A 24,895-nucleotide genomic window follows, 5' to 3' on the forward strand; every position below is an offset into this window, starting at 1 on the left:
ACATTCCCCTTTCCTGCCTGACTCGTAATACCAGCGGGCGTTAAAAAGCAGCGTTAGGACCCCTTAATGCTGCTTTTTAAGGCTAACGCAAGACTCGTAATCTAGCCGATTGGTAGCAGAGGGTTTGAGTTAAGTGAAGGGGAATGTGGTGAAACTGTTATAAATGTATATTCTCAGCTATAGCTAAACATAATATATTTTGCATCAATGGTCAGGGCAGAAGACCTTCAATGATTAAACAGAGTTTGAAGATTGTTTGGTTCAGTGATTATGCATTAGGTGTCTACAGGCCTGGTATACAATTAAAAAAGGGTGCAGCTACTGGGTAATACATGGAAGTACAAAGGAAACTGCATCTTTTGAGTTTGTTGAATATTCTTAGGAGCGCTAACATTTTTGAATGGTGCATTTTTTTCATTTAGAAATCTACATGGAATTACTTTAAAAGTGAAATAAAACATTTGTTTTTTAATCAACTCTTTTTGAAGTTTATAAAATACACACGTTTGTATTGTATAATACCAGGTACTTTGTAGTTTGATATTCGCTCCTAGCCTGCATTCTGTTTTACACTTCTGCCACTTGTCATATATTTTGGTATGAATATGTATCTTTTTTTGAGTATGCAATAAAAGCCTGTGTAAAGTTTCTTCTCTGTTTGTTATCCCCTCCTTTTTTCCTTTTTTTTTTCTTCTCTCTTTTCTTCTCCCTCCCATTTACTAATTGAAGCTGTTTCCGTACCCTTCAGAAACTAGTTACATATGGCTGAGCTTGGAATAAAAAATCTTAAACTAACATCATGGAATTTGGGAAAAATTACATCAATCATTAAGCGGAAAGCCATTTTGAAACAGTTAAAAAACAGACAGATATAGGCCTGATCCAGGAGACACACCTAAACTCAAAAGAAATGATAAAACTTTAAGCTGGTTGGGTAGGAGAGGTGATTGCTAATGAATGTGTCAGTAGAAAGAAAGGAGTAGACATCCTCATAAATAAAAATTTGTATTTCTAAATTTTAGATACATTTATTGATCCTAGTGAACGAGTGGTATTTGTTAAGATGTGTATAAATGCAGAAATATTCACAATCTGTAATGTCTATTGACCTAATTGATTTGACATTAGATTCTTGGAAGATTTACAGAATAAATTAATAGATTACATGGATACTATTTAAATTATAGGTGGGGATTTTAATATGGAACCGAAACCGCCCATAGATAGTTCTAAAATATGTGGTAAACAATATCATGGATACTAAGCTATTGAATAGTATATACTTTAAGTTAGGTGTTCGAGATATCTGGAGGTACAAAAATCCCAATACTATAGACTTCACTTGTATATCCAAGGCACATAAATCCCATTCAAGAAAAGATCTGTTTCTTACATCAGATAAAATCACTACACATATTACAAAAACAGATATACACCCAATAACAATATCTAATCATGATCCTATCTGTATAGAATATGAGGAAAAAAAAGAAAAAAAAAGTCATCTTTTCCATTTCCATAGATATTTAACATCAAATAACGATTTTCAGGAATTTGCAAAAAAATAAATGGAAGGAATTTGAAAGTTTTAATAAAGAGTACAGTGAAAAACCTATAATATACTGGGAATCTGCAAAAGCGACTTTAAAAGCAGAAATAATATCTTATGTAGCAAAAAGACAAAAAAAATTTAAAAGCACAGGAAATACAGCTGTCCAGTGCATCAAATAATATATATAAATATATATATATATATATATATATATATATATATATATATATATATATATATATATTCATATATATAATAAATACTTACATAACCCTACGATGGCTAACTGGAATAAAATATGCCAATTAAAGACCAAAGGAATACATTTCTATTACAAAAGACCACAAAAGAAGATATAAGAACCAAAAGTACATTTTTAAGGTATGGGAATAAGGCAGGCAAATATTGGACAAGACTAAATAAAATATTTAAGAGAAAAACCATAATTGGTAATATAAAAGTGGGTAACATAAATGTATCATCTCAAGAATAAATCTCTAAAAACTTCTTAGAATTTTACACAAATTTATATAAAAACCAGGCAAGTGACCACATTAATAAAGAGAAATTTTGGAAAAATATTAAAGTTCCATGAATAGAACCTGACAATTTAGAAGCTTTAAATAACCCAATCCAGAAAGAGGAAATAATTAAGAAATTAGCTCTTAATAAAGCATCAGGCCCAGATAACCTGCCAAATGAATTATATAAACTTATGGGTTCTGAAATAACTTCAATAATAATTATGGGTATTTAATTATTATATTTTCAGCTAATCCTACACAACATCGGAATAGATTTTCAGATTCAACAATTACTTTAATTCTAAAACCAGGGAAAGATGAATATGATTTAACCTCATATAGATCCATCTCACTGTTAAATACAGACTTTAAAATACTACTCGGAATTATAACACATAGATTACAAAAAGTCATCCCATCACTCGTACATTCAAACCAATATGGATTTATTAATGGTAGGTCTGCATTTTATAAAATACATAGGGCGATTAATGTAATCTCTTATGTTTGGGCTAACAAAGAATGTTTAACTAAACAAAACCTAGATATATTGCTTTTGTAAGTATATGCTGAAAAAGCATTTGACTCAGTGGAATGGGATCACTTATTTACATCATTAAATAAATTTGGGATTTCAGGTAATGTTGTAAAATGTATAAAAGCAATATATTGCTTGCCTAAATCAGCACTTCTCATAAATAATCAACAATCTAAATATTTTACATTACAAAGAGGGACAAGACAAGGCTGCCCACTCTAACCAATACTTTTTAATCTTGCCTTAGAACCATTGATGATAAAAATTTGTGAAAATATAAATGGAACACAAATTGATGACACTGAATCGAAGGTTGCAGCATATGCATACAATATGTTACTATTTATTAAAGATTCTTCAACACAGGTACCCAAAATAATAGAAATTTTAGATTCATTTGGTGTGTTATCAGGGTATAGAATCAATAAAGGAAAATCTGAAATCATGTGGTTAATTAAATTAAAAAACTCTATAAATACTCACATTTTCAAAACTGTAAATAATTCTATAAAATACCTGGGAATCGAGCTCTCCCGAATACCAAAAGAATGGTATAAATTAAATTATGATCCTCTATTTCTGAATATTCTTGAGGAAATTAAGAGATGAATACACTTACCAATTTCCCTTTCAGGGAAAATAAATATGGAAAAATTGATAAAAATATTATATTTAATCCAAATTCTACTTCTAATTATTAAAAGTAAAGATATTAGTAGACTCAAAAAAGCTTTAATCCTTTTATTTTGGAAAGGTAAAAATTGCTTATGCAAAATTAGGTATCTCGAACGAATGGGGAGGGCTTGGATTACCAGATGTAGAAATATATAACTGGACAATTTTAGCAAAATCATTTAGGCGTGGTTAGCAGAAAATAATAACTTTATCAATTTAGACTTAGAGAAAAATATGGTTAAACCTTATGAAATAAATGTGTTGATACATATAGAATATAAAAAACTACCCTATAAGATCAAAAAAATTAGAAAATATTTCGAATCTGATTATGATATGGCAGAAAATATGTAGAAAATTTGAAATATATTTTTACTTTTCAAAATATCTACCTATCAAGGGCAATCCAGAAGTACTCATTACACGTAATATATGTGACCAATGGCAATGAAAGAAATTTTACCCATCTTTATCAAATAATAGATACATAAATAAATATTATACAGGACTTTAATTATCTGAAAAATAAATTATCTGAAAAATAAATACAGCTGTACTAAAAAACATCTTTTTTTATATTTTCAGCTTAGACATTACTGTAACAACCTAGGCAACTCTATATATGATGTTGATAAATGGGATATTATAAAACCTAGCATTAATTTATTTTCCCTTGGCAATACCTTGGGCTCAATCCTATACAAAATAGTTAAAATGACACTAAACCCAAAAAACTTTTTTTCGTGATTCAGATAGAGCATGACATTTTAAGCATAAGCAACTTTCTAATTTACTCCTATTATCAAATGTTCTTCATTCTTTATTTGAAATGCAAATATGTACGTTTAGATGCCGGACCATTTTTGGTGAACAACCTGGGTTGTTCTTGCTGATTGGTGGATAAATACAGCCACCAATAAAAAATGCTGTCCAGAGTTCTGAACCAAAAAAAACCTTAGATGCCCTCTTTTTCAAATATAGATAGCAAAAGAACAAAGAAAAATTGATAATAGGAGTAAATTAGAAAGTTGCTTAAAATTGCATGCTCTATCTGAATCACAAAACAAAAAAATGGGTTCAGTGTCCCTTTAATGACCATATTTTTTTTATATATATATATATGAATCTATAAATAAATGGTTAAAATAATTACCTGAAAGTAATATCACAAAAGAATAATTTCAATAAAGCATGAAAAGAACTAGAAAAGCAACATTAATATCAAGCTGGAGAGAATCTCAATCTAAAATATTATATCATACATACCTGACACCATATGTAATGTCTAAATGGAAAAACTCTTAAGGATAATTTGGGTAAAAAATGTAGATTTAGCAGTGCAGACTTGGTTCGTTGTGTTTTCTCTTGTCCCAAAGTCAATAGTTATTGGTAAAGATTGCATACTGGTCTTTTAAAAAAAAGTGCAATAAAAAATACTGTCATATTGATAGGAAGAAACCTAATCTTTAAAGGTGGATCTCAAAGAAGACCCCAAGGGGTCAATTTACTAATGTGCAAGCGGACATGATACAATGTAGAGTATCATGTCTGCTGCACATTGATAAATGCTGACAGCATACGCTGTCTGCATTTATCACTGCACCAGCAGTTCTTGCGAACTGCTGGTGTAATACCGCCCCCTACAGATTTGCGGTTAATCGTCCGCTAGCAGGGGGTGTCAATCAACCCGATCGTATAAAGCATGATACTGACAATATATTCTTTTTATACGAGCATTTTGTATCAGTTTGTAATTAGTGTAAAATCACAGTTGTCCACATTGTTTCATATTATTACCCAATGTCTATATCTTGTGATATACTGTATATCTTTATGCCTTATTATATAGTTTCAGTTCATACTGTAGAATACTGTACTTAAACAAATAATATTGCAAGAAGAATATATTTTAGACCTGAAGATATTTCAGACTATTTAAAAAAGAAGAAAATAGCAGTTTTAGAAAGGAAATTATGTGTGGCGCTATAGTTAATTATACTTTTTGTGGTGTATATGTGCTTATTTCAAAGTTGTCCAATCTAAGATGTGGCAGTCACAGTGCATCTTTACAGTTAATTTCCTTTTATATGGAATCTATATTCCTCCTTTACCTATATTAATCTGCATAATTGCCAACATTTAAAAAAAAAAATTCCAGAGATACTTTGCAGCAGAGTAAGCAAGCAGGTTACTGGAGTATGGATGACCTACTGTTTAACTGCCCCGCCCACTCAGTCCTGTGATCAAGACACAAGAGATGGGGGAGAGAGAGAGGGGGGAGAGAGAAAGAGGGGAGATGTGGAGAGAGGGGAGAGAAAGAGGGGAAGAGAGAGGGGAGAAAGAGAGAGGGGGGAGATAGAGAGAGAGGGGAGAGAGAGGGGAGAGAGAGAAGAGAGAGAGAGAGAGAGAGAGAGAGAGAGGAGAGAGAGAGGGGAGAGAGAGGAGAGAGAGAGGGGGGAGATGTGGAGACAGAGAGAAGGGAGAGAAAGAAGGGAGAGAGAAAGAGAGAGGGGGGAGATAGAGAGAGAGGGGAGAGAGAGAGAGAGAGGGGAGAGAAAGAGAAGGGAGAGAGAGGGGAGAAAGAGAGAGGAGAGAGAGGGGAGAGAGAGAGGAGAGAGAGAGGAGAGAGAGAGGGGAGAGAGAGAGAGAGGGGAGATGTGGAGACAGAGAGAAGGGAGAGAAAGAGGGGAGAGAGAAAGAGAGAGGGGGGAGATAGAGAGAGAGGGGAGAGAGAGAGGGGAGAGAGAGAGAGAGAGAGAGAGAGAGAGGAGAGGAGAGAAAGAGAAGGGAGAGAGAGGGGAGAAAGAGAGAGAGAGGAGAGAGAGGGGAGAGAGAGAGGAGAGAGAGAGAGAGAGAGAGAGAGAGAGAGAGGGTAGAGAGAGAGGGGAGAGAGAGAGGGGAGAGAGAGTGGGGAGAGAGAAAGAGGGGAGATGTGGATGGAGAGAGAAAGAGAGAGGGAAACAAAAGAGGGGGAGAGAGAGAGGGGAGACAATATATGTATTTATATGTGTGTATATATGTCTGTAAATACATATATACAAATAGAAAAATATAAATACATATGTACACACATGTAAACACACACACAAACATTTACATATTTAGATGTGTATATGTACTGTATCTCAATGTTAAAGCCCTTTGCCTTCCTTTTTTTTTCCTAACACCTGAGACCTCATATCTTTGAGCTCTTATAACATTTGTGTGCAATATTTTTTTTAAATAATTTTTATTAGATAGTGTTATTATAAGTGTAACTGTACTTTGTAATGTATTTTTGATGTGTTTTATGACACTTCTTCCCCCGCAAAAGAGTTAACCAGAGCTCCGAAGATGCGGTAATCATTCTAGTGTAAATCGAGATTACGCTCAAGAGATTGCATTTACTTTTAACTTGCAATACGAGCGGTAAACCCAATGCACAAACACTGCTTATCGCTCGCGCGAAACTTTTAGTGCACCACTCGTAATCTGCCCTATAGTAAATACAAATAATTCTGTATTTAAAATGAATTGTAGCGCATTTACAATTTATTTTGCTTAAGCTGAAGAGGATTGGGAATACTATAATAGTATGCTTACATTTGTTTCTTCTTTTGAAAGCACAGAAGCAAAAGCTTCCTCTGGTGCTTTCCACTGCCCATCAAATATTTGCTCACATGAATTATGCCTATATTGGTCCTATTTCGAATGAATGGAGCACAGAATAATCAATGCCTATATTTCCATTGATAGATTTTTTAACTAATAAGATAAAAAAAATTACTACAATGGAAACTAATGGGCTAGATTACGAGTGGCTCTCTAATTGTTGAGCTTTAGCGATAAGGGGTTAACGTGGGTATTTGCGCACGTCGGAAGTAGCGCACATACTGCAAGATTGAAAGTAACCGTTTTTGCTCGAGTGCAATTGAATTTAACTTCAGAGCTCTGGTTAACTGTTACGCTTTATATATATAAAACTGTCAGCCATATTACGAGTTTTGCGTTATGGCTGGCTTGCTAATTACTTGTACGTTATTTTCACCGCTCACCTTTCATAGCGCTGCTATTACAGGTTTGCAAAAAACGGCTTGTGCAGGCGATATGGTTGCGTTGAGCTCCATGCTTCACCCAAATACAAGCAGTGTTTTGACGTGCTCGTGCATGATTTCCCCATAGTCAATGGGGAGAGCCGGCTAAACAATATCCTAACACCTGCGATCACGGAATGAAAAGCTCTGTAACACAGCCCCATTGGTGTCTATGGGGAAGAAAATGTATGTTTAAACCTAACACCCTAACATAAACCCCGAGTCTAAACACCCCTAATCTGCCGCCCCTAAGATCACCGCCACCTACATTACACATATCAACCCCTAATCTGCCGCCCCCAATGTTGCCACCACCTACATAAATTTATTAACCCCTAATCTGCCACCCCAAACGTACCCACCACCTACCTACACTTATTAACCCATAATCTGCCACCCCCAACTAATAGTTACATTGTAGTTAGCTTAGGTGTCATTTTTATTTCACAGGTAAGTTTGTATTTATTTTAACTAGGTAGACTAGTTAGTAAATAGATATTAACTATTTACTAACTACCTAGTTAAAATAAATACAATTTACCTGTAAAATAAAACCAAACCTGAGTTACACTAACACCTAACATTACAATAAAATTAAATAAATTAAATTAATAAAATACAATTATCTAAATTACAAAAAAATAAACACTAAATTACACAAAATAAAAAAAGAAATTATCAAAAATAAAAACAAATTAATCCTAATCTAATAGCCCTATCAAAATAAAAAAAAACCTAGCCTACACTAAACTGCCAATAGCTCTTACAAGAGCCTTTTGCGGGGCATTGCCCCAAAGAAATCAGCTCTTTTACCTGTAAAAAAAATACAAACACACCCCAACAGTAAAACCCACCACACACCAAACCCCCCCCCCAAATAAAAACCTATCTAAATAAACCTAAGCTAACCATTGCTCTGAAAAGGGCATTTGGATGGGCATTTCCCTTAAAAGGACATTTAGCTTTTTTACATTGCCCAAACCCTAATCTAAAAATAAAACCCACCCAAAAAAAACTTGAAAAAAACCCTAACACTAACCCCCAACGATCTACTTACAGTTTTGGAAGACCGGACATCTATCCTCATCCAGCCGACGAAGTCCTCATCCAAGCGGGCAGAAGTCCTCATCCAAGCGGCCAGAAGTCTTCATCCAGACGGCATCCTCTATCTTCATCCATCCTGCGCAGAGCTGGTCCATCTTCAAGACATCCGGCACGGAGCATCCTCTTCTTCCGATGGTCAACAAATAATGAGGTTTCCCTTTAAGGTACGTCATCCAAGATGGCATCCCTTACATTCCGATTGGCTGATAGAATTTTATCAGCCATTAGGAATTAAAGGTGAAAAAATCATCATCAAGAGGATGCTCCGCGCCGGATTTCTTGAAGATGGACCCGCTCTGTAAGTAGATTGTCGGGGGTTAGTGTCAGGTTTTCTAAGGGTTTTTGGGTGGGTTTTATTTTTAGATTAGGGTTTGGGCAGTAAAAGAGCTATATGCCCTTTTAAGGGCAATGCCCATCCAAATGCCCTTTTCAGGGCAATGGGGAGCTTAGGTTTATTTTTGGGGGTTTGGTTGTGTGGGTGGTGGGTTTTACTGTTGGGGGGTGTTTGTATTTTTTTTTACAGGTAAAAGAGCTGATTTCTTTGGGGCAATGCCCCACAAAAGGCCCTTTTAAGGGCCATTGGCAGTTTAATTTAGGCTAGGGTTTTTTTTTATTTTGGGGGAGCTTTTTTATTTTGATAGGGCTATTAGATTAGGAGTAATTCGTTTTTATTTTTGATAATTTCTTTTTTTATTTTGTGCAATTTAGTGTTTATTTTTTTTTGTAATTTAGATAATTGTATTTTATTAATTTAATTTATTTAATTTTATTGTAATGTTAGGTGTTAGTGTAACTCAGGTTAGGTTTTATTTTACAGGTAAATTTGCATTTATTTTAACTAGGTAGCGAGTAAATAGTTAATAACGATTTATTAACTAGTCTACCTAGTTAAAATAAATACAAACTTACCTGTGAAATAAAAATAAAATCTAAGATAGATACAATATAACTATTAATTATATTGTAGCTAGCTTCAGTTTTATTTTACAGGTAAGTATTTAGTTTTAAATAGGAATTATTTAGGTAATAATTGTAAGTTTTAATTAGATTTATTTTAATTATATTTAAGTTAAGGGGTGTTAGGGCTACGTTAGGGGATAAACCTATTATTATAGCGGAGGTGTGGGCGGACGGCAGATTGCTGGAGGGTGGCGGTTTAGGGGTTAATAGGTTTATTATAGTGGCCATAACGATGCTTTTTGAGTCATAACGCAAAACTCGGAATCTAGCTGTGTAATATATATATGTATATATATATATATATATATATATATATATGTTTATATTTATATATGTGTATTTATATATGTCTTGTGTATTTATATGTGTATGTATTTACAGACATATGTACACATATAAACACACACACATACAGTATATATATATATATATATATATATATATATATATATGTGTGTGTGTGTGTGTGCGCGCATTCAACCCCTTTGCAGTCAAGTAGCTGAAAACATATAAAATAATTTTTATGCAATATTCATATTTATTAAATTGTTTAACTGTGTATTTACAGTAACTATTTCATATTCCAATGTTCTTCACATAGGAGAATATGTTCTAAGTATTTTGAAATAGATATTCCTGTATATATGTGTATATATCTCTCTCTATGGGGAAATACATTAACACGGTTGTGAGATTCGAAATTCTGCTTTTTGCACTAGTCGGGTTAGTGATCGTGCAAAAACTTTTTACTTTCTACTTGTAATAATAAATAGAGGTTCACTCGTAATCTAGCCCTAAATTTGTAATTTATAACTAAACTAGAGTAATTGTTATAATATTAGCTTTTGTAGTTTTAGTACATAAAATTGTGACAATATAATGGCCACAACCAGCTACCATGGGTATTTTCTGAGGCTAGGCATAAATAATTTGAGTAAAAGGGAGATATAATCTACACAGAATCAGCCACAGCAACAATGCACAACACAGGAGGCCACCATTTAGGCCTAAGGCTTTTTCTTCTCCGGGTTCACATAATATCTCATATTATTATATTATTATATCTGCATAACACTTCTATTCTAGCACATTATGAGACTATATTTAGGTTCACACAACTTTATTTTAATGGCTTTGAATATACATAATAGTTAATTACTTACGATTTTCTGTCTTGATAGGAAGAATTGTGCTTATCTTCTCAGGGGAATCAAGAGAATCCAATTTTGTAACATAATCAAAATTCATAATGAACATCATTGCTACTCCTTCCTGATTTTTCACTGGAATAATGTGTGTACTACACTCAAAGGTGGTTCCTGAAAAAGAAAGAGAAATAATGATATTAATATTCAATATTGTACTGTCCATCCCTAATGGGGATTTAAACATAGGTAGCTCTAATACAAACACCCTGAATATATGTGTCAAAATAAAATTACACTTATATCACCTAAATATCTACCTATGCATTCAGAACAAATACCTAGATTCATGAATGATTCTAGTGACAAATTATCAAAATTTGTATGATATTAGATTGTAATAATTAGTGTATCTGCTTTATAAGATAACATTTGTATTGGAAACATTTATAATAAATCCACATGCCAGGTTGCGGTATAATATTATAACATATAGCATCCTCTGGGCTTGATCAAAAAATCTGATTATCTGTTACTTAGATTTTAGACAGAGACAAATATTTTGCTTAATATTTTCACTTTATTGCTCAACAGCCTTTGAAAGCATTACATTTACAAGAAAAAAACAAAACAATCAAAGAAATAACAAGTATAATGTTCATTGAGGAAAATGACCAATTAGAAAGCTCTAGTAACCTCATAGTGACCAGTAATCAGTCAATCTTTCTCTCTTTGCTTAGATACCCATACTGGAAATAGAAGTCAAAATATTGAAAACAAAAACAATAGGATGAGCCACACAATAGAAGGTAGACAATGGAATTTGCATAGGAAAGTTGATTGTAAACTTGATAAACTAGATTACAATAAATATTCCTGTGTGCTGAAACAATTAAGATAATTGTTTGAAAGAGTCTTTACTTTAAATCCTGAAGTAGAAGGCACTGAAAAAAAAAAATAGAAATCAGATACTAAAACAATAAAGGATAACATAAGTGAAGGGAATTTAGATGGGAAAAAATTGAGTCTCTGTCTTTTTAATAAAATCTAGATTATATCGTCGTAAAGTTAGGATAATTGTAATTGTCTTCCACACCTGCTAGTTGGGACATAATCAATGTTACCCATCTATTAATTGATTTAGAGGAAACCGGTAAGTGAGGAGAAGATAAAAAAGATAAAAAAAATTGTTTAGAAGAGGAAAGATTTTTTCATTAATCTTCTATCAAACATAAGACCACACATAGCTGGGCTTGTTCAGGAAAGTAGGGATAGAAAATGGAAGACATAGATTTGGTTCTACAGGAGATAGAAAAGACAACACCTTGAGGGGTAAACATTTTAGAGGAGTAGTCTATCAATTTAACATCATAACAAGTCTGCAAGATAAAATACATAATAAAGTGCCTAATTTTGCAGTTAACTGGCAGTAGCCACCAATCAGCAAGCGCTACTCAGGTGCTAAACCAAAAATGGGCTGACTCCTTGGCTTACATTCCTGCTTTTCAAATAAAGATATCACGAGAACAAAGAAAAATTGCTAATAGGAGTAAATGAGAAAGTTGCTTAAAACTGCATGCTCTATCTGAATCATGAAAGAAATCATTTGGGTTTCATATACCTTTAATAGGTTAGGAAGTTTGCGGTAAACTATTGGCAGTATCGGAGTTAATAGGTTAGGACATTTATTGGGGTGGACTATTGGTGTTGTAGGGGTTATTAGGTTAGGAAGCTTATTGTGGTGGGCTATTGGCGATTAAGGGGTTAATTCGTGTAGGGTTAGTTTGCGGTGGTGGGTTATGTCAGTTTAGGGGTACATAGGTATATTTATTAGGCTCGGTGCAACACATTTAAAAGGGATCTTTTATTTCAAATCTCCAATGTCTGTGTCGATGCTGCTAGGAATATTTTGTTAGCATGGCCACCCATTGTGATGTATAGTAAAACGCCTCTTGGCGATGCTGCCTTTAAACAGTAATGTTGGCAAAGCGTCTGATACCTTTTGAATATATTGCTGCCTCGTAGGACTTTTGATTATCAGAGCCACATCTTTAAATGAATAGTAGATTTTTTTCTGACAAATTTCAAAGTTATATGTATTTCCACTTCTCCTGTATCATGTGACAGCTATCAGCCAATCATAAATCCATATAAGTACATTCTGTGAATTCTTGCACATTCTCAGTAGGAGGCGGAGCTGGTGACTCAAAAGTGTAATATAAAAAGACTGTGCACATTTTGTTAATGACAGTAAAGTGGAAAGTTGCATGCTTTATCTGAATTATAAAAGTAAAATTTTGACTTGTGTCCCTTTAACTGCGTAGGCTCTGGAGCAGAGTCTGGAAGGTCTGAAGATACAAGGACAGGCTCTTGTGGGGAAGAAGTTAGAGTGTGTGGAGTTTTGTGAACGAAATATTTTGGAATTGAGGCCTGGAGCCAAAAAAGGGACAGCAGGGAAATCAACCTCTGCCTTTAACAGACTTGTCAAAAATTATATTATACTGACTGTAAAAAAATATTTTTTGTGGATGTTTTTACCTTATTAACCCCTTAACAACCAACGACGTATGGGGTACGTCCTGCAAAAAAAATGAAGTTAATGACCAAGGACGTACCCCGTACGTCGTTGGTCTTTGAAAGCAGTGGAAGTGATCCTGATCACTTCCAACTGCTTTCATGTTATAGCAGTGATGCCTCAATATTGAGGCATCCTGCTATAACATTTTTTAGCCGACCGATGCAGAGAGAGCCACCCTGTGGCCCTCTCTGCATCGGCCATCAATGGCCATGTTCGTTGGTGGGTGGGAGATGATCCAGGGAGGTGGGTGGGCGGCCATCGGTGGGGAAGGGGGCGGGATCGAGGGCACGCATGCGCGGGTGCGCGCAAGTGCACGTGAGCATGTGTGCGCGGGTGCACGGGAGCGGGTGCGCGCGCGGGTGGGAACCCTACACTATGGAACAACTGTAAGGTGGTACTCGTGGGAGAGAGGGTGGGAACATTACAAATTTTAAAGATCTGGGAGGGTGGGGGTTGAGGGGGGGGGCAGCTACACTACAGAAAATAGTATTTTTAAAATAATACAATTTTATAAAAAACATATTTGATTTCAAACTGGGTACTGGAAGACAGCTGCCAGTACCCAATATGGCACATAATAAGACAGAGAGGGGGGTTAGAGAGCTGTTTGGGGGGGTCAGGGAGGTTCGGGGCTAAGGGGGGATCCTACAGAGAAGAATTATTATTATTTTATTTATTTTTTTAAATCCCCAAAAAACTCTTATTTTAGTACTGGCAGACTTACTGCCAGTACTTAAGATGGCGGGGACAATTGTGGGGTGGGGGAGGGAAGAGAGCTGTTTGGGAGGGATCAGGGGGTGTGATGTGTCATGTGGGAGGTTGATACCTGCACTAAAGCTAAAATTAACCCTGCAAGCTCCCTAATTAACCCCTTCACTGCTGGGCATAATACATGTGTGGTGCAAAGCGGCATTTAGCGGCCTTCTAAATACTAAAAAGCAACGCCAAAGCCATATATGTGTGCTATTTCTGAACAAAGGGGATCCAAGAGAAGCATTTACAACAATTTGTGCCATAATTGCACAAGCTGTTTATAAATAATTTCAGTGAGAAACCTAAAGTTTGTTAAAAAATCTGTGAAAAAGTTAACTTTTTTTTATTTGATCACATTTGGCGGTGAAATGGTGGCAGGAAATATACCAAAATGGGCCTAGATCAATACTTTGGGTTGTCTACTACATTATACTAAAGCTAAAATTAACCCTACAAGCTCCCTAATTAACCCCTTCAATTCTGGGCATTATACACGTGTGATGCGCAACGGCATTTAGCTGCCTTCTAATTAACAAAAAGCAAAGCCAAAGCCATATATGTCTGCTATTTCTGAACAAAGGGGATCCCAGAGAAGTTTTTACAACCATTTATGCCATAATTGCACAAGCTGTTTGTAAATAATTTCAGTGAAAAACCTAAAATTGTGAAAAATGTAACGCTTTATTTTTATTTGTTCGCATTTGGCGGTGAAATGGTGGAATGAAATATACCAAAATGGACATAGATCAATACTTTGGGTTGTCTACTACATTATACTAAAGCTAAAATTAACCCTACAAGCTCCCTGCAAGCTCCCTAATTAACCCCTTCAATGCTGGGCATAATACACTTGTGGTGCGCGTTGGCATTTAGCGGCCTTCTAAATACCAAAAAGCAATGCCAAAGCCATATATGTCTGCTATTTCTGAATAAAGGGGATCCCAAAGAAGCATTTACAACCATTTATGCCATAATTGCACAAGTTGTTTATAAATAATTTCAGTGAGAAACCTAAAGTTTGTGAAACAATTTGTGAAAAAGTGAACAATTTTTTTTATTTGATCGCATTTGGTAGTGAAATGGTGGCATGAAATATACCAAAATGGGCCTAGATCAATACTTTTGGTTGTCTTCTAAAAAAAAATATATACATGTCAAGGGATATTCAGAGATTCCTGACAGATATCAGGGTTCCAATGAAACTAGCGCTAATTTTGAAAAAAAGTGGTTTGGAAATAGCAAAATGCTACTTGTATTTATTTCCCTATAACTTGCAAAAAAAGCAAAGAACATGTAAACATTGGTATTTCTAAACTCAGGACAAAATTTAGAAACTATTTAGCATGGGTGTTTTTTGGTGGTTGTAGATGTGTAACAGATTTTGGGGTTCAAAGTTAGAAAAAGTGTGTTTTTTTCCATTTTTTCCTCATATTTTATAAAACAAATTTATAGTAAATTATAAGATATGATGAAAATAATGGTATCTTTAGAAAGTCCATTTAATGGCGAGAAAAACGGTATATAATATGTGTGGGTACAGTAAATAAGTAAGAGGAAAATTACAGCTAAACACAAACACCGCAGAAATGTAAAAATAGCCTTGGTCCCAAACAGACAGAAAATGGAAAAGTGCTGTGGTCCTTAAGGGGTTAAGGGAATTAAAAGTAATTACATATGAATTTAATTGCTTCAATCCAGCCTCACCAAAAAGCACTCCCTCATATATTAAAGGGACATTCCAGCCAAAATTGGAATTCAAATGAATGCATTTCGGTTTTGAATTGAAGCATTTTTGTAATATACATGTATTACAAAATATGCTTCTAATAAAAGCTATAGCTGTTTCAAGTCTGTATTTAAGTATGCACCGTGCACCAGCATTTTAAACACAGCACTTGCTCAGAGAGCCCAAGGTGCTTGTATCATCTGGTAATGACTCAATTTGTTAATTGCTGACATGATAAAAGCCCCACTAGCACTCTGGGCAGCTGTAGTATTTAAAATGCTGGTGCACTGTGAATATCTAGCTATGCTTCACGTGCACGTGCACGTGCACGTGCAGAGAAAAACATTAACACTAAAACAGTGATAGCTTTTACTAGAAGCATTTTTGCCAATACATGTATATTGCTAATATGTTTCTATTCAAAGATGTAATTCATCTATGTGCATTAAACATTTGTCCGGAATGTCCCATTAAATAGGAATCCACTATGATTCAAGTCACTGTCAGTTTTAACTTTGTATTATGTAATAAAACTTATATGTTTGATTTAATATGTTCATTTATTAAAGACATTAAAGAAAAATGTTACATGTACATTTCCGGTTGTATTTGTTTTTATACATACTCATTAATATAAGAGCAACTTATATTAATCCAGAACTATTTGGGCCCTTCATTCTTCATCATGAAACCTTTCCAAGGAGATAATTTTATCTGAAGTTAGTTAATAAAACAATAATAATAAAAAAATAAACACTTGAAATGTGCACATTTCTAGCCTGACCTTTAAGAGTTATATTTATGAAGCCATACTGCAAAAAAACAAACAAAGCTCTCTCAATGTAGATTTTGGACAGACCGTCATATCTGAGATAAATTGCTAGCATTTTATATATGTATTATATACATTGTAAAATGTATACACTATATATATATATATATATATATACTAGTACTAAAGCCCGTGTACACGGGCCATTTTTTGCGGTACAGCGGTCCCACCCCTTGCACTCTCCCCCCTCTCTTTTGCTCTCTCTTCCCCCCTCTCTTTTGCTTTCTCTCCCCCCTCTCCTTTGCTCTCTCTCTCCCCTCTTTTGCTCTCTCTCTCCCCTCTTTGGCTCTCTCCCTCCTTTCTTTTGCTCTCTCTCCCTCCTCTTTTGTTCTCTCCCCCCTCTTTGGCTCTCTCCCCCCCTCTTTGGCTCTCCCCCCCTCTTTGGCTCTCTCCCCCCCCCCTCTTTGGCTCTCTCCCCCCCTCTTTGGCTCTCTCTCCTCTTTTGCTCTCTCTCCTCTTTGGCTTTCTCTCTCCCCCCTCTTTGGCTCTCCCCCCCCTTTGGCTCTCTCCCCCCTCTTTGGCTCTCCCCCCCTCTTTGGCTCTCTCTCCCCCCTCTTTGGCTCTCTCTCCACCCTCTTTGGCGCTCTCTCCTTTTTGGCTCTTTTTCCTCTTTGGCTCTCTCTCTCCCCCCTCTTTGGCTCTCCCCCCCCCTTCTCTTTGGCTCTCCCCCCCTTCTCTTTGGCTCTCCCCCCCCCCCTTCTCTTTGGCTCCCCCCCCTTCTCTTTGGCTCTCCCCCCCCCTTCTCTTTGGCTCCCCCCCCTTCTCTTTGGCTCTCCCCCCCTTCTCTTTGGCTCTCCCCCCCTTCCCCCCCTTCTCTTTGGCTCTCCCCCCCTTCTCTTTGGCTCTCCCCCCTTCTCTTTGGCTCCCCCCCCTTCTCTTTGGCTCTCCCCCCCCCCTTCTCTTTGGCTCTCCCCCCCCCCCCTTCTCTTTGGCTCTCCCCCCCCTTCTCTTTGGCTCTCCCCCCCCTTCTCTTTGGCTCCCCCCCTTCTCTTTGGCTCCCCCCCTTCTCTTTGCCCCCCCTTCTCTTTGCCCCCCCCTTCTCTTTGGCTCCCCCCCTTCTCTTTGGCTCCCCCCCTTCTCTTTGGCTCCCCCCCTTCTCTTTGGCTCCCCCCCCTTCTCTTTGGCTCCCCCCCTTATCTTTGGCTCCCACCCTTGGCTCTCTCCCCCCCACTTTGGCTCTTCTCCCCCCCTCTCCTGCTCCCTCTCTGGCTCTGTCTTCATATCGCGGGACCCCACCCGGCCACGCCCCATTGCAGCGACACCAGCCCGGCCACGCCCCTCGCGACACCAGGCCACGCCCCTCGCGACGCCCGGCCACGCCCCCATCGCAACGCTCCCGTCGGCCACAAACAGCTGTGAGGTCTGGGACCCTCCCCAGACCTCACAGCTGTTTGTGTACCTCGCGCTCCCTATCTCAAGGCCAAGTGTTTGTCTCTACTGCGCATGACGGCTTCAGACAAACACTTGGCCTTTTATAATATAGGATATATATATATATATATATATATAATATATTTTCTTTCTTTAAATATAAATGTTTTTATATAATTATAGTTTTTATTTATTAATGTTATAACGTCCTAGTCTTCCCCCATATTGTGCGCTCTTATACAAATTGCCTTGAATAATTAAAAAAATGTATATAGATGAAATACAGTATATATATATACATTTCTATCTATGGGCCCTTCATTCTTCATCATGAAACCTTTCCAAGGAGATAATTTTATCTGAAGTTAGTTAATAAAACAATAATAATAAAAAAATAAACACTTGAAATGTGCACATTTCTAGCCTGACCTTTAAGAGTTATATTTATGAAGCCATACTGCAAAAAAACAAACAAAGCTCTCTCAATGTAGATTTTGGACAGACCGTCATATCTGAGATAAATTGCTAGCATTTTATATATGTATTATATACATTGTAAAATGTATACACTATATATATATATATATATATATATATATATATATATATATATACTAGTACTAAAGCCCGTGTACACGGGCCGTTTTTTTTGCAGTACAGTGGTCCCACCCCTTGCACTCTCCCCCCTCTCTTTTGCTCTCTCTTCCCCCCTCTCTTTTGCTCTCTCTCCCTCCTCTTCTTTGCTCTCTCTCTCCCCTCTTTTGCTCTCTCTCTCCCCTCTTTGGCTCTCTCACTCCTTTCTTTTGCTCTCTCTCCCTCCTCTTTTGTTCTCTCCCCCCTCTTTGGCTCTCTCCCCCCCTCTTTGGCTCTCCCCCCCTCTTTGGCTCTCCCCCCCCCCCCTCTTTGGCTCTCTCCCCCCCCTCTTTGGCTCTCTCCCCCCCCTCTTTGGCTCTCTCTCCTCTTTTGCTCTCTCTCCTCTTTGGCTTTCTCTCTCCCCCCTCTTTGGCTCTCCCCCCTCTTTGGCTCTCTCCCCCCTCTTTGGCTCTCCCCCCCTCTTTGGCTCTCTCTCCCCCCTCTTTTGCTCTCTCTCCACCCTCTTTGGCGCTCTCTCCTTTTTGGCTCTTTTTCCTCTTTGGCTCTCTCTCTCCCCCCTCTTTGGCTCTCCCCCCCCCTTCTCTTTGGCTCTCCCCCCTCCTTCTCTTTGGCTCTCCCCCCCCTTCTCTTTGGCTCCCCCCCCTTCTCTTTGGCTCCCCCCCCTTCTCTTTGGCTCTCCCCCCCTTCTCTTTGGCTCCCCCCCTTATCTTTGGCTCCCACCCTTGGCTCTCTCCCCCCCACTTTGGCTCTTCTCCCCCCCTCTCCTGCTCCCTCTCTGGCTCTGTCTTCATATCGCGGGACCCCACCCGGCCACGCCCCATTGCAGCGACACCAGCCCGGCCACGCCCCTCGCGACACCAGGCCACGCCCCTCGCGACGCCCGGCCACGCCCCCATCGCAACGCTCCCGTCGGCCACAAACAGCTGTGAGGTCTGGGACCCTCCCCAGACCTCACAGCTGTTTGTGTACCTCGCGCTCCCTATCTCAAGGCCAAGTGTTTGTCTCTACTGCGCATGACGGCTTCAGACAAACACTTGGCCTTTTATAATATAGGATATATATATATATATATATATAATATATTTTCTTTCTTTAAATATAAATGTTTTTATATAATTATAGTTTTTATTTATTAATGTTATAACGTCCTAGTCTTCCCCCATATTGTGCGCTCTTATACAAATTGCCTTGAATAATTAAAAAAATGTATATAGATGAAATACAGTATATATATATACATTTCTATCTATGGGCCCTTCATTCTTCATCATGAAACCTTTCCAAGGAGATAATTTTATCTGAAGTTAGTTAATAAAACAATAATAATAAAAAAATAAACACTTGAAATGTGCACATTTCTAGCCTGACCTTTAAGAGTTATATTTATGAAGCCATACTGCAAAAAAACAAACAAAGCTCTCTCAATGTAGATTTTGGACAGACCGTCATATCTGAGATAAATTGCTAGCATTTTATATATGTATTATATACATTGTAAAATGTATACACTATATATATATATATATATATATATATATATATATATATATATATATATATATATATACTAGTACTAAAGCCCGTGTACACGGGCCGTTTTTTTTGCAGTACAGTGGTCCCACCCCTTGCACTCTCCCCCCTCTCTTTTGCTCTCTCTTCCCCCCTCTCTTTTGCTTTCTCTCCCCCCTCTTCTTTGCTCTCTCTCTCCCCTCTTTTGCTCTCTCTCTCCCCTCTTTGGCTCTCTCACTCCTTTCTTTTGCTCTCTCTCCCTCCTCTTTTGTTCTCTCCCCCCTCTTTGGCTCTCTCCCCCCCTCTTTGGCTCTCCCCCCCTCTTTGGCTCTCCCCCCCCCCTCTTTGGCTCTCTCCCCCCCCTCTTTGGCTCTCTCCCCCCCCTCTTTGGCTCTCTCTCCTCTTTTGCTCTCTCTCCTCTTTGGCTTTCTCTCTCCCCCCTCTTTGGCTCTCCCCCCCCTTTGGCTCTCTCCCCCCTCTTTGGCTCTCCCCCCCTCTTTGGCTCTCTCTCCCCCCTCTTTGGCTCTCTCTCCACCCTCTTTGGCGCTCTCTCCTTTTTGGCTCTTTTTCCTCTTTGGCTCTCTCTCTCCCCCCTCTTTGGCTCTCCCCCCCCCTTCTCTTTGGCTCTCCCCCCTCCTTCTCTTTGGCTCTCCCCCCCCTTCTCTTTGGCTCCCCCCCCTTCTCTTTGGCTCCCCCCCCTTCTCTTTGGCTCTCCCCCCCTTCTCTTTGGCTCTCCCCCCCTTCTCTTTGGCTCTCCCCCCCTTCTCTTTGGCTCTCCCCCCCTTCTCTTTGGCTCCCCCCCCCTTCTCTTTGGCTCTCCCCCCCCTTCTCTTTGGCTCCCCCCCCTTCTCTTTGGCTCTCCCCCCCCCTTCTCTTTGGCTCTCCCCCCCCTTCTCTTTGGCTCTCCCCCCCTTCTCTTTGGCTCCCCCCCTTCTCTTTGGCTCCCCCCCTTCTCTTTGGCTCCCCCCCCTTCTCTTTGCCCCCCCCTTCTCTTTGGCTCCCCCCCTTCTCTTTGGCTCCCCCCCTTCTCTTTGGCTCCCCCCCTTCTCTTTGGCTCCCACCCTTGGCTCTCTCCCCCCCACTTTGGCTCTTCTCCCCCCCCTCTCCTGCTCCCTCTCTGGCTCTGTCTTCATATCGCGGGACCCCGCCCGGCCACGCCCCATCGCGGCGACACCCGCCCGGCCACGCCCCTCGCGACGCCAGGCCACGCCCCTCGCGATGCCCGGCCACGCCCCCATCGCAACGCTCCCGTCGGCCACAAACAGCTGTGAGGTCTGGGACCCTCCCCAGACCTCACAGCTGTTTGTGTACCTCGCGCTCCCTATCTCAAGGCCAAGTGTTTGTCTCTACTGCGCATGACGGCTTCAGACAAACACTTGGCCTTTTATAATATAGGATATATATATATATATATATATATATATATATATATATAATATATTTTCTTTCTTTAAATATAAATGTTTTTATATAATTATAGTTTTTATTTATTAATGTTATAACGTCCTAGTCTTCCCCCATATTGTGCGCTCTTATACAAATTGCCTTGAATAATTAAAAAAATGTATATAGATGAAATACAGTATATATATATACATTTCTATCTATTCTATCTATATACACACACACTGTATATACACACACTGTATATACAGGTGGCCCTCGTTTTACAACGGTTCAATTTACACAGTTTCAGAATAACAATCTTTTTTTCCAGTCATGTGACTGCTATTGAAAAGCATTGAGAAGCAGTGCATTTATTAAAATAGCCAGTAGGTGGAGCTGTCCGCTTGTGTTGCAGCAAAGCCAAGCAAGCTGAAATTTATCAGTTTAACCAGACCTGAGCTATCGAGCAGATTTCAAAGGAACAAGATCTTCCTGTCTATAAATTAGTCCAGATTGGAATGCATAGAAAGAACAGTTTGCAGAAAAATGCAAGTGAAGTCTGTGTTGCGTGATTTTTTGTATTAGGTTTATAATGCTGTTTAGCAGATGTTTTTGTTCATTTAACTTAGTTTAATTATATATTCTGTGTTGTGTGATTATTGTATTAGGTTTATAATGCTGTTTAGCATTTAAAGTCTTCATTTTAAAGCTTTAAAAATAATGTATTAGGTGTTACATATGACAATTTTGAGAGGGGCCTGGAACCTATCTCCCTCACTCTCCATTGACTTACATTATAAACTGGGTTTCAATTTACAACGGTTTCGATTTACAACCATTCCTTGTGGAACCTAACCCCGGCGTAAACTGAGGGCTACCTGTACACACATTTATACATGCATACATACATACATACAGACATGGGAAAACCCCTCTTTGAATTCTATGGTTTTACATATCAGGCATATCAGGACATAATAACAATCATTTGGTCCTTAGTAGGTCTTAAAATGAGGTAAATACAACCGCAGATGAACGCATGACATATTAAACCGTGTCATGATTTATTTAACAAAAATAAAGCCAAAATGGAGAAGCCATGTGTGAAAAACTAAGTACATCTTACGATTCAATAGCATGTAGAACCATGTTTAGCAGCAATAACTTGAAGTTATCGTTTTCGGTATGAATTTATCAGTCTCTCACATTGTTGTGGAGGAATATTGGCCTAAAGTTATGGACTTTAAATTGTTTTGAAATGGCCTTATAACCCTTCCCAGATTGATGGGCAGCAACAATTGCTTTTCTAAGATCATTGCTGATGTCTTTCCTCCTTGGCATTGTGTTAACACTCAAATGAATGCTCCAGACCAGCAAACTGCTAAAACTTCGGCTTTTATAGAGGTGGTCATACTTGCTGGTGAACAATTAATCAAGAGCATTTGATTAGCAGCACCTGGCTGCTACTTAGCCTCTTAATGCCTATGGAAGCAGTAAAGGTGTTTTTTTACACATGGTTCCTACAATTTGGCTTTATTTTTGTTAAATAAATCATGACAGTGTAATATGTCATGTGTTGTTCATCTGTGGTTGTATTTACCTAATTTTAAGACCTGCTAAGGACCAGGTGATTATTATGTCCTGATATGTAAAACCATAGAATTCAAAGAGCGTATACTTTCTTTTTCTCATGACTGTATAAATATATATAGCCTAGTATAAGAAAAAAAAAAGAATATTTTTATTTCATTTTTAACGCAATTGATTATAATGTCTGATCAAGGCCATGTCATTTGAATACAAAACCAATTATGATTAAATAGAAGAGGATATTACTGGAAACGCTGATAGCAGATCATAATGTCACAATTAATCAAGGAGCGTGAGAAGAAAAGGAACACTACCTGTTTCTGATGTGTAAAATGATATAATTACAACTTATGTAAGTATATGTGAGTAGACATAATTGTCAGTATTCTGCTAATGTCAAATTATATGCAGCAATTATTAAAAAAAAAACATAATTTTTCAACTTGAAATTTCTTAAGGATCTCAACATCAATTGACTACAGTCGTCTACATTCTTAATTAAAACCTTTGGTCACTTATTAAACTTTTAAAAAATATAAAAAAACATAAAAGTGTAAAAAGAAAATGATCTAATGTGTTAAACACATATTAATAAGCAAGTAATTGTGCAATACATTAACGCCTACAAAGGAATTAGACACACAGTTAAAAAATCAGCTCCAGAGCAGAAATGAACTACTGGAACCCAGGGCCGGCGCTTGTGTAAGGCAGCTAGGAAGCCGCCTTAAGGCACCCCCAGCAGTGGGGCGCCAGATCTGCCTGGCTGCCGGCATTGGCAAAGCAGCATGAGTGAAAAATTATTTGTGTGCGCATGGAACACTGACTGTGTCAGGACACACACAGGTCAGCTGGCGCTGTTGAGCTCTCAACATTAATCTTTCAATTCTGTGCCCATGCCCCCTGGCTGAGCTGAGCCTGCAACTATACAGCATGGGCAGAGGAGGGTGTGTGTAAAGATCACTTGCGCAGCGTAATGCTGAGAGACAGTCAGTGAAGTGGAGGTGGTGGAGCCGAGTCTGAGAGGAAAATGTGTGGTGAATGCTGGTGCCTCGTGACTGACACTGCCCACAGTAAAAATGATTTAGAGCCTCAGCCACATGAGTGATGCCCACCCAGACGACCAGACCGGTACTGAAGGCGTGAGAGGTAGGATGGCGGTTGGTTTCATTCATATCAGAACAGAATTTCGGCTGTATTATTTTACCATATACAGTATATAAGCTAATATGCATATATGACATGACACAGCTACTATACATACTACCACTGTCTGATTTGCTATGCAGCACTAACACTGTCTGATTTACTATGCAGCATTACCACTGTCCGATTTACTATGCAGCACTCACTACCACTGTCTGATTTGCTATGCAGCACTACCACTGTCTGATTTGCTATGCAGCACAACCATTGTCTGATTTGCTATGCAGCACTACCACTGTCTGATTTGCTATGCAGCACTACCACTGTTTGATTTGCTATGCAGCACTACCACTGTCTGATTTACTATGCAGCACTGCCACTGTTTGATTTGCTATGTAGCACTACCACTGCTTGATTTGGTATGCAGCACTACCACTGTTTGATTTGCTATGCAGCACTACCACTGTCTGATTTACTATGCAGCACTTCCACTGTTTGATTTGCTATGTAGCACTACCACTGCTTGATTTGGTATGCAGCACTACCACTGTTTGATTTGCTATGCAGCGTTACTACTGTATGATTTGTTATGCAAAGCTTCCATTGTTTGATTTGCTATGCAGCACTACCACTGTTTGAGTTGCTATGCAGCACTACCACTGTTTGATTTGTTATGTAGAGCTACCAATGTCAGATTTGCTATGCAGCACTACCACTGTCTGATTTACTATGCAGCACTGCCACTGTTTGATTTGCTATGCAGCACTACCACTGTCTGATTTACTATGCAGCACTGCCACTGTTTGATTTGCTATGTAGCACTACCACTGCTTGATTTGGTA

The 24,895-nt window shown here is 38.3% G+C and overlaps 1 protein-coding gene across 1 annotated transcript in view; it reads right to left on the reverse strand.

Annotated features, from left to right (window-relative positions):
* Positions 1-24,895, reverse strand: part of KCNH7 (potassium voltage-gated channel subfamily H member 7) — a 1,107,705-nt gene that overhangs the window by 632,509 nt on the left and 450,301 nt on the right. The window contains exon 3 of the mRNA XM_053698381.1: positions 10,590-10,745. Within this exon, the coding sequence (XP_053554356.1) occupies positions 10,590-10,745 (156 nt within the window). The remainder of the gene's footprint in view (positions 1-10,589; positions 10,746-24,895) is intronic.

This window comes from Bombina bombina, chromosome 1 (genome assembly GCF_027579735.1).
Source record: "Bombina bombina isolate aBomBom1 chromosome 1, aBomBom1.pri, whole genome shotgun sequence".
In the NCBI taxonomy this organism is placed as follows: Eukaryota; Metazoa; Chordata; class Amphibia; order Anura; family Bombinatoridae; genus Bombina; species Bombina bombina.